Source organism: Oreochromis aureus, linkage group 3 (genome assembly GCF_013358895.1).
Source record: "Oreochromis aureus strain Israel breed Guangdong linkage group 3, ZZ_aureus, whole genome shotgun sequence".
Taxonomy (NCBI): domain Eukaryota; kingdom Metazoa; phylum Chordata; class Actinopteri; order Cichliformes; family Cichlidae; genus Oreochromis; species Oreochromis aureus.
In genome coordinates this window covers 108,399,442-108,410,659 of record NC_052944.1, presented here as the reverse complement: position 1 = coordinate 108,410,659, position 11,218 = coordinate 108,399,442, and the positions used below count along the sequence as shown (strand labels likewise).

At 44.5% G+C, this 11,218-nt stretch overlaps 1 protein-coding gene across 2 annotated transcripts; it reads left to right on the top strand.

Moving 5' to 3' along the window:
- The first annotated feature begins 693 nt into the window (after positions 1 to 693).
- On the top strand, positions 694 to 9,510 carry LOC116329878 (sodium/potassium-transporting ATPase subunit beta-2-like). Of its 2 annotated transcripts, XM_039609219.1 has the most exons (9): positions 694 to 899; positions 6,425 to 6,553; positions 6,649 to 6,753; positions 6,850 to 6,929; positions 7,129 to 7,254; positions 7,437 to 7,496; positions 7,583 to 7,609; positions 7,766 to 7,861; positions 7,956 to 9,510. In XM_039609219.1, the coding sequence occupies exons 1-9, from the start codon at positions 794 to 796 to the stop codon at positions 8,118 to 8,120; spliced, it is 894 nt and encodes a 297-aa protein (XP_039465153.1). In that variant the 5' UTR covers positions 694 to 793; the 3' UTR covers positions 8,121 to 9,510. The 2 variants fall into 2 exon arrangements, with proteins under 2 accessions (XP_039465153.1, XP_031607856.1); XM_031751996.2 differs by lacking the exon at positions 7,583 to 7,609.
- The last annotated feature ends 1,708 nt before the right edge of the window (positions 9,511 to 11,218 follow it).

Genomic DNA, 11,218 nt, shown 5'->3' with positions numbered 1-11,218 from the left:
ATTAAATACATCACACTTCAGTAAAGTCGTAGTATTTAAAAGAAAAACTACAATTTTCGTTTGGATGAATCTGGGTTTATTAATTCTGACGAAATCAGCTGCTCTATGATTTATAAGTACAAACAAAGATGTAGTCAGCATCATCATAACTAACACATACATGTATTTATGAACCTGTAGTATTTGTACACACAGTTTGTGTAAAATATCTGTGGGTAATATATCAGTATAATTATATATAATATATAATATATATATATATATATATATATATATGTATATACGTATATATATATATATATATATATATATATATATATATATATATATATATATATATATATATATATATATATATATATATATATATAGTATAACCTGTGGTATTTGTAGTATTTGTACTGTATCTGTTACTGTGACACGTCATTTCCTCAGGGATTACTAAAATATTCTGATTACAGTCCTCAGGTGTTTCTAATAAATTGGCCGTGCGTGATGACGTCTGCTCAGTCGATCAGCTGCTGGTTATGGTACACGTGAGTGACGTCACGGTCACGTTCCCCCTCACGGTCCGGTCTATGACGTCACGGTCTGTCCAGGCAGAGGGCGGGGTCTCCTTGCGCCGCGATTGGCGAGCCGGACGGTGACGTCAGCGAGCGCTGAAGGGGAGGAGTTTATCCCAGAGAGCGAGTGTCCGCGCGCTCCGTCAGCCGCATCCTCGTCACCAGGGACTTGGAGAGCCTCCATCATCACCTCGTCTTTCATCACCTCCATCACCTCCGTCAGCTCCATCATGTCCGGCTCTAAGGAGGACGACCGGAAGGGCTCGAGCGAGTGGCGGGAATTCTTCTGGAACCCGAGGACCCACGAGCTGCTGGGCCGGACCGCCGCCAGCTGGGGTCAGTATCACGGTGTCCGTGCGCGTGTCCGCGGATCGGTTTCGTGTGTTCGCGGTATCTGGGCAGGCGCACATCTGATTATTGATTACTGACTCGGTGATCACACGGATCGATCCTGCTAACAGTACGTTTATCAGCCACACTCTGATTATTGATTATCGGAGCAGAGGGCAGCCGGTTAATCGATAACTAAAGCGTGTGGTTTTCCAAACTGCGTGGGACCCTCGGGGCAGACATGATGATGTTTTAGCTCTGAACTGATGTGTTGTGTTGATTATAATCAATGAGTATTGGAGCTTTGTTAGCAGAGGGTTTACCTGTGAACACCTGCTGAGGACGGGACTAACACACCTGAGCTCCTGATGTCAGCAGGGTGCTCCCACCTGTCCAGGTGTACCTGCCTGTCAGAGGTGACGTGGGTTGTTAGATTTTTCCTATTGTCTGCTCCTGGTCTCACTCACAGCAGAGATCACACACAGAGTACACAGAGTACTTTATTTTTCTGATATGTGATATTGTTTAAGATGAGACCGTTTATGTTTATAGCACCACAGAAATCTGCACCTCGCCTCCCTTTGTCTTTCCACACGTGGGGAGGAGGTGCTGTGAATCTCATTGTTTACACTGCCTGAGCGTCTGCTTACCTGGATGCATCCAGGTGATCATCCCAGGCTGTTTCTGATTGGATGAAAGCTCTGTTGGTCTGCACCTCGGCTGTCTTACATGTTTAAATCTGGTTTGTCTCAGACTGAGTCAGCTGCACCTGAAGAGGTGTGTTTGAGGTCAGAAACAGCTGTTTCCAGGTGTGTCTGTGAGCTCAGAGCTCCATCCTCAGGTGATTTGTTCCACGGTCCAATCAGCTCGCTGTGTCACAGGTGGACTCAGAGATCAATACAGTCACAGACTTCAGTTACTGATAATCGATGTGATCAAACATCAGGAGGAACGTCTGTCTAATTCTGTTACAGTGAAGGCTGATAACTGACCACAGCTGATCAATAACCCTGATCAGCTCTGATCAGCAGACTCTCATGACAACCAATACTGAAGCAGTGATGTTGGCAGCACTGCCTCTCTCTCTCTGAGTGAGAGTGATGCTCGCTCGCCCTCTGACAGCCATGTCCTGTATGAAGGTCACTCTTTAGTGTGTGTGTGTCTGTGTGTGTGTGTGTGTGTGTTCAGATTACCATCCAATCAAACTCGTCTGTTTAATCCAGATTAAGACACACTCACACTCTCTCTCACACACACACACAAACATACTCACACACGGGCAGATATGTTGGCTTTAGTGTGCTCCTGAGGACTCTTAAAGGGACACTACAACATGTCACTGACTCAGATGGAGGTTGTAGTCACTCTACTGGTCACATGACCATAGTGGGTGGAGACAAAACATCCAGAATCAGGCAGTTAGACCACAGTGAGGTCGCGGTTCTTCAGGAGGGAGCTTGGGAGACTTCAGAAGGTCGCTGGAGACGTTCTTGTTAAAATGATCTTCAGGTGGTCCTTGAGGGGGTACCAGTGTTATAGAAGGTTCTAGATTGTTCTGAAGAGGAACAAGGTGTGTTTGGACAGAAAAGATGGAGTTTCTGTGGAAGGTCTGTAGGAAGGACAGAGGGGTGGTAGTGCTCTGGGTGGAACCCAGCGTGAGGACCAGTCACCTCAGCTTTATTCACACAGTACCGGTTCACAGCAGTGAGACAGTGTTTCTCTGAGCTCCTGTCAGAGGTCAGAGGTCATAGTGAAGAAACACGTCTGCAAGACGTACACACACAGCTCTGCTATCACTTCCAACATAAATGAAGACAGAAAACTAAACAGCAGTGATGTTTGTAGGGTTACTGAAGTTGGACTGGCTGGTATATAAAACTTCCCTTCATGTCTAAAATTTTAGACATGAAGGGAAGTTTAGAAATCAGCCTTTAATTTGAAAGAGCGTTGGGGTCAGAGTTGCTTTTCTTGATAACTGGTTGCACAACTGCGTGTTTGAAGGCAGTTGGAACGCAGCCTGATGACAAGGAAGAGTTCATTAAAAGTAAGATACAGGGTCCAATAGTAGTCAGAGCTTCCTTAATAATGCGGGAACGAAGAATGTCATGCAGCGTATCGCAGCTTCTCAAATGATCAATTATTTCTTTTAAAGTCGAAAAAGATACAGGCTCAAAGTGTTGAAAAACCATAGAGCATTCAGACACTGGGGTTTGGTTAACTGCCGGCAGATATGGCGCCCTTAGTACTGAGATCTTATCTATAAAGCAATTTCAGAAGTTTCCACAGAGAGCTGGGGAGGCATCCCTCTGAGTAGCAGAGCAGGGATTAGAAGATTTTAAACAGCACATGTGACTGTTATTAGTAATCATTTCTGACAGAAATGAAGCTTTTGCAGTTTTGACAGTCTTCTGATATTTTGATCGGCAGTCATGCAGGATGTCCAGGGACACCTGATGTTTGTCTTTTTTCCATCTCCTCTCAGCTCGGCGACATTCCCGCCAGAGAGCGCGAGTGGATTCATTCAGCCATGGTTGGACTTCAAGCGTTTAATCCTTAATGGAGCCACAATGTCTGAAATCGAGGAGCATGTCGAACTAAAGGAGTTAGCAAGTTCATCAACCGATACAGCTGTATTACAGTAGATATCATATAAAGTAGAGTTAGTAAAGGCCGCAGAGAAGCTGGTGATAGTCTCAGGATTAATCGTGCGCACTTGGCATAGGAGGCCCTCACAGTTCAATTCCACATTACAAAGTTCAATATCAAAAATCTGTAATGCACACGTGCAGACTGTATGACAATACCAGATCAAGCGTGTGGCCTTTAATTGACACTAGAAGGCATGAGCACATCACCCCTGTCCTCGCTAACTTACACTGGCTTCCCGTCAAATATCGCATTGATTTCAGAATCCTTCTGCTCACTTTTAAAATTCTAACTAACGTGGCCCCTAGCTACCTAACTGATCTCCTTGATGTGTACAACCCAAAGAGAGCACTAAGATCCTAATGCAACCAAGGTCTCGTTTAAAAACCAGAGGTGACCGTGTTTTTGCCATTGCCGCTCCTAGACTCTGGAATAATTTCCCAGTCGAAATCCATACATCAGAATCAATTCAATCATTCAAATCACGCTTAAAACCGCACTTGTTTAACGTAGCTTTTGAAACAAATCAATCTGAATTTCATTCGGTCTGCACTACACCAACTAAATGCAATTTTAAGTATCATTGTACTATTTGTTTCTTGTTCTGGCCGCATTGCAGTTTTATTGTGAAGCACTTTGATGTACACTAGTCTTTTAAATGTGCTGTAGAAATAAATTTTGACTTGACTATATAATGATGTGCTTTTGATCGCTAGCGACACAGCTATGTTAGCATAACACAGTGAAGCTGGAGGATTAACGCTAACCTTTTTCCACTCAATAAAAGTTAGCAAGAGGGTTCTCAATGATTAGGGACAAATGCAATCGCATGGCAGGATGCTATAAACGGACCAAACTCCAGTCAGGAGAACAACTGAGATAATCCATCCACAATAGAAAGTTAGTCATTAATATACTGCAACAACATGGGAATAGAGCAGCTGCGAGAGAATTCAACATTAATGAATCAATGGTACAGGAGTGGAGGAAGCGCCGTTTTTGGCTTTCCTCATGTTCCGAAACGTGCTTTGTCTCTTTGCTTTTACTGTCGCCCGGCATAATTTGCAGATGATGTTGCTTGCAGCCGCTGCAATGCTTTCAACCAAACAGGTGCAGTTAGATGACACCATCAACATGCTCTATCGCGGTAGAGCAGTATAGTCAAAATCTACTGTTGGAAAGTTAGAGGCGTTGAAAGGCTGTCCCAACTTAACTTTTCTGTTTTGGAGGCAGTGAACACAGCGTACAGTCGAGTTTTAATAGCTTACTTAGAAGTGGGCTTGTATGGTACTCTGCACTGGCTGCAGTGGTTTCTTATTATATTTCAGAATCGCATTTATTGGTGTATGTGTAAACACATACAAGGAATTTGGTTCCGGTCGATGGTGTCTCTGAAGCACAACAATGTAAAACACAACAACATGTAAACGGCACCAACAAAATAATAATTCTATATACATAAAATACAGGATTACAGAAATGAATACCATAGAGTGTATATAAAGTACAATTGCAGTCTAGCAATGTGAAGCAGTGTGACAGGTCAACTGTGCCACTCATTCTCCCTGCAGCACAGATTACACTACCCATGAGGCTACATTCTTTAGCGCTATGCCTGTAAAACTCTGCTCATATTGCATCCATATTAAATCATTTTTTGAATAATCATTTTTAAAAATGTTTCTTCACGTCAATATGTGGGCCGGAAGTGGGCATGACATGGACTGCAGGTGACCTGGAGGCTGCAAGTTTGAGACCCCTGGCCTAAGAGAAGCATGTATAATGTAAACAGAATTGGTCCTAGCACTGAACCCTGTGGAACACCATAGTTGACCTTGTGTCTACAAGTCACCAATTTATCTAGACAAATATAACATGGACAGCACTACCTTCAATCTAACAAGGTAGTACAGAGCTCTTAATGAAACATTAGAAAGCTTATCAGACCAAAATAACTGCACAACCTGGCTCAAAGGAAGAGAGAGACCACACAAAGGCTTACTATGCTATAAGATATTTTAATGGAACAAAGTAAAGAAACCTAAAAACAGATTAAGTAGTGCGACATCCATGGCTGAATGCTCCATGTCAGGATAAAACCAAGTTCTCGATCACCCAGGGAAGCATAAGGAGCCAAGAAGGAGGCCTGGATGTTCAGTCAGAGTTTCTTTATAACACACTGGGGACTGGCCTACTGAGGTGTGCTGCATCTGAAACTGGGTCAGCTCCACCAACTAGATACCTGAAAGAGACAGGCGACAGGAAAGCAAGGCTAGCCCACTGGCTGTCACAGTGAACAGGTAAAACCTCTGTTGGAGTAGCGTTCAGGTAGCTGTACAGGGCGTTGAAGATGACAACAGTGGGTAGATTATATCCTTAAACTCAGCTACTGCACTTTCAGAAAGACATCTACTGTGATGAAATCAGTGATGGGGGACATACAGGACAGTGAGGACCTGTTTGTTCTCCACCAGCTCTCTGCCACTATAGCATCAGGGTCACCTGCAAGTGTTCCCAGGTGTGGGACGTTTGGTCTGATGAGGAAATGAAGGCTCTCAGTGAGCGTTTGATTCTCTCACCTCTTTGTTATCTTAGTGTTGGATGATGGCGGCGAGCCTCTGAGTCTGCCATAGATATTGTCATGTGACCATCAGAGCCCCTCTGAGGTCAGCTGGAATCAGACGATGGATGAAGAGGAACAGAGGCTGAGCAGATTACAGTACCTCCCCCTCCCCCTTACACCGATGACCTACTTCAGTATGAATGGAGGGGTGGGGGAGGGGCTAAGCACAAGAGGATTATGAAGATGACATTAGAGGAGGGGAGGGAATGGGGGGAGGGGCATGCTGTGCTCTGAGTAACCATGGTATCACCTCCCTCCACAGGGCTGATCCTGCTCTTCTACCTGATCTTCTACCTGTGTCTGGCGGGCATGTTCGCCTTCACCATGTATATCATGCTGCTCACGCTCGACGACTACAAGCCCACCTGGCAGGACCGGCTGGCCACTCCAGGTGAGGACACCACACCTACAACAGAGAGGGTGGGGTTTATCAACAGACTGAGGCTCAGCTGTGATTGGTTAGCGCTGACCTGCTTCCTGTTTCAGGGATGATGATTCGCCCAAAGGGAAACCAGCTGGAGATCACGTTCTCCACCTCAGACACCGAGAGCTGGGACGGCTTCGTCCACAATCTCAACTCCTTCTTGTCCCGTAAGAGCCCCCCCTCTTTAATCATTTATCAATATAACTGAAAGGTTACCTGCCCACTTACCTGTCACACCTGTGTCTGTACCTGTGTGTCTGCAGCGTACAATGACAGCTATCAGGTTCAGACCAACGATGAATGCACACCTGACGAGTACTTCATCCAAGAGGACAGCGGAGAGGTATGCCTGTCTGACCTACACCTGTCTGTTTGACCTACACCTGTCTGCCTCACCTACACCTGTCTGCCTCACCTACACCTGCCTACCTCACCTACACCTGTCTGCCTCACCTACACCTGTCTGACCCACACGTTGACTATCTCACCTACACCTGTCTGACCTACACCTGTTTGACCTGCACCTGGCTGTCTCTCTGCAGGTGAGGAACAATCCCAAACGTTCCTGTCAGTTCAATCGGACGATATTGGAGGAGTGTTCGGGGGTTTGGGATCGTTTCTATGGTTACGACAAAGGACAACCCTGCATCCTCATCAAACTGAACCGGGTATGACCTCTGACCCCCATGTTAAGCCCAGTTACACTCTAGTGTTACTGCAATGAAAATGATTTTGCCAGAGGAGGAAGTGCTTCCTGTCTGTAGGTTTCAGGAAGCGGCCAATCAAAAGAGACTTTTAACCTCAAACCCTCCAATGACATTCTCACGAGCTGTTCTTCTACCTGCTGCAGGTGATCGGGATGTTACCGGGGAAGGACAGACAGTCTCCTTATGTCACCTGTGCAGCAAAGGTCTGTAAACCTGTCTGTCTCTCATTAAACCTGTCTGTCTGTCTGTGAACCTGTCTTCATCTCACCTGTGTCGTCTCCATCCTCAGAGGTACAGAGTGGGTGAAAATGAGTGGGTAAGACCAGCAGACCAGGAAGTAGATCATGATAGAGTCCCTTAGTGCCTCCATCACAGAATCACAGCAGAGTTACGTGTTAGTAACCTCCAGTTACAGGTTATTGAAGCTTATTGACGACCAATCAGAAGTATTGATCAGTGTGTTTGTGTGCAGAGGGAGGACAGCGACAAGATCGGACTTCTGGCTTATTATCCTCCTAATGGGACCTTCAACCTCATGTACTACCCGTACTATGGCAAGAAGGCCCAGGTACTCACTCAGTACTCAGTACACACTAAGGTACATGCTCAGTACACACAGAGTACTGTGCTAATACTGACATGCGATGCGTTTACTGTCTCAGGTGAACTACACTCAGCCTCTAGTGGCCGTGAAGTTCCTGAACGCCTCTCTGAACACGGACATCAACGTGGAGTGTAAAGTGACCTCCAACACGCTCGCCGCCGGCAGTGACAGGGACAAGTTCGCCGGACGCGTCTCCTTCAAACTCCGAATCAACGACAAATAGACACACACACTGACACAGACACACACACAGAAACACACACAAACACGCGAAAGCTGCACTCATCCAGATGTTTCCACTTCCTGTCACAGCCTCACACTGACCAGCTGTATTTTATATTTTCATGTTGTGTTCACTGACCAAAGTCTTGATGCGTTTACTGACCATGATGATGATGCATTCAGTGACCATGATGATGATGATGATCGTGATGATGATCACTGACCAGGGTCATGATGCATTTACTGACCATGATGACAATGCGTTCACTGACTGTTTAAAGTGTCTGTTTCTCAGTGGCTTCCCTGGTAGTTGTAAACACACAGTTTCTTTCTCTAATAGGACCCCTCGGTGCAGCTTTAACTCAGACACACCCACCCTCAAACCGACCAATCAGCACGCACACATAGTCTGATGTCACTGCCACTGGAGGCCGGTGACAGGCCAGTGTTCACCTCCATGGTGGATCAGTCTGCATGAATCAAAGAGAGAATTATTGATCCCTTAATGTACACTTTATTGATTGTTTATTTATTTGTTTGTTTACGACGTGTTTGTTTACACTGACATTCTTTAACTAAAGTCAGAGATGAGACATGTGAACACAGAAACAATCAGACATCGACTCTGATTCCCTGTCTGATGTCACCTTCTTGATTTCACAGCTGTGTCATCAGAAAAAACAATCATGACCAATCACAGTAATTAATGACCTCATAGTCAGGTGACTGATCAATCAGCCAGTCTGGAGTCAGTTCTCAATTCTCTGATAATGAACCACATATTCTACATCATTCCCAGTCCAGAAACCACAAACCAGTTCACTAACTGGTTTGTCTTATCGGCCATGATAAATGTCTCCTCGTTTGTTGCCACGGAAACAGCTGAACTCACAGCCAATCGGAAGCTAGCTTTAGTTTCCATTCCCGCAGCTTTAGTGTGATGATGTCACCTCGTTTCTTCTTTTCCTTTTTGTGTGGCTGCAGCTGATTGGCTCCTTATTTAGAAAATCAATTAGTGCTCACCTGGGTGAGTTAGGTTAGTTAACGAGGTAGGAAGTCGTTAATTTTTGCTTTTGTTTGTTATTTATTTGTTTGTATGTGTGTTTCTGTTTCCACCATGGGGCTGAGCATGACAAAACACACACACACACACACACACACACACACAGTCAGTGTCCTCAGCTCCGTCGGGGAAACACCCCCACTTACCTGTACTCCTGTCCACCAATTGTCTTCCTTTAAAGAAAGGGCCTGACCAATCAGAGGTTCCTGCTGTATGATGTCATCTACTGTTACCTGCTTGTAACTGGTTGATTTCTCCTGCCTGAAAATGTCCTTGTGTTCAAACAGCGAATTTAAAAAAAAGCAAGAAATTAAACAACAAAAAATTATTTATGTGTATTTCATTGGGGGGGGGCTCTCCCGGTTTCACCTGTGCAGTGATGTGTTCCTGAGGATGTTGTCATGGAGACAAGCATCTTCCCAGAGGATGGATGAGTTTTCTGTCAGTGCTGAGACTGTTTCACGTGTTTTACATAAGAGCCTCAGTTATATAAGAGCATGAGTTATAGACAGAGGTGAGCCGTGAGCCCTCTGCTGGTCACAGCCATGCATCACAACCAGATGGCCCATAATAACTACATGTCACTGTGACCATTCAACACTGCCACCTGCTGACAACCCTGCAGTACTGCGTCTTCACAAACACTTTGATATAATGTTTTTAAGACAGTAGTGTATCCATGGTTACCATGACTGTGTAGCCAGGTACGATGTGAGTTAAACCTGAAGTTGACAGGGTAACCACACATCCTGTAGTCAAACAGGTTACATGAACAGCTACCTGTAGTGAGTTATTAAAGGTGAGCCAGAATTTGCTCACAGAGTCAGATCACAAAACAAGTTTGGGAGTCGAGCGATGATGCAAAGATACTCAGTAAACAAAACTATTTTAACAATCTCCATGGAGACGGGGACAGTGACGACTGGAGGAGTGAGGGTCCATCTCCACGACATCAGGACAGCTACAGTATCTGAAGCTTGGATCAAACACAGAATAACTCATCGAGCCGTTATCAACAAAACAACCTGATCGTTTACGAACAGTTTATTAAGTTCAACTTCACAAATCCAATAATTTTGACTTCCTTCTTTTCTGTTCAAATTTCTAAAACTACACGTACCATCTCTCTAGCTCTTGAATAAACCTTAAATACCTGCAGGACTCTGTTAAGGACATTCTATGACACTGTGGTAGCATCTGCAATTTTCTATGCAATGGCCTGCTGGGGGAGTGGATGCACAGACAGGGACAGGAGCAGGACTGACAAACTCGTGTGGAGGTCTAGCTCCATGATGGGATGTCCTCTGGAGTCTGTGGAGGTGGTTGGTGAGAGGAGGATGTTAGTAAAGCTGACATCCATCATGAACAACCCACATCACCCACTGCATGAGTCTGTGAGTGTGCTGAGCAGCTCCTTTAGTCAGAGACTGAAACACCCTCGCTGCAGGAAGGAGCGCTTTCACAGATCATTCATCCCAACAGCAGTTAGACTCTATAACTCCTCAATCACGATGTCATAAGTCACTGGACACTGTGAACATCCATGATCACCACTTCATGCATAATGGACCTTCTATCTGTATGGACGTGTGCAGGTATGTATATTTAGTGTGTACATGTCTATACATATGAATAGTAGTGGTACAATAGTTATGTTAAGCTATATAGTTTATGTCCTGCATATTTCCACAACCATATCCATAATCACATACTGTGTATGCTACCATTGTATATAGTGTATTATCTTACTTAGTTTTTATTTCTTTGTATTTTCTTTGTATTTTTTTTGTATTTTTTGTATTTTTCCTTCTGATACCTGTGCCTGAGCTGAGGTAACACAAAAATTCTGATACCAATCACTCAAACTGTACCTGTAATACAAATACAAGTAAGGGTAGTGGAACTCCTGGTTTCTATTACAAAAGTAATATAGAGAGAAACATGTTGATTCTGCATGTGAGACTGAACATTATTCATGGTTCTGGTATTAAAGGTATTAATATTAATGGGATTAATGGGATTACACAGCTTTAACT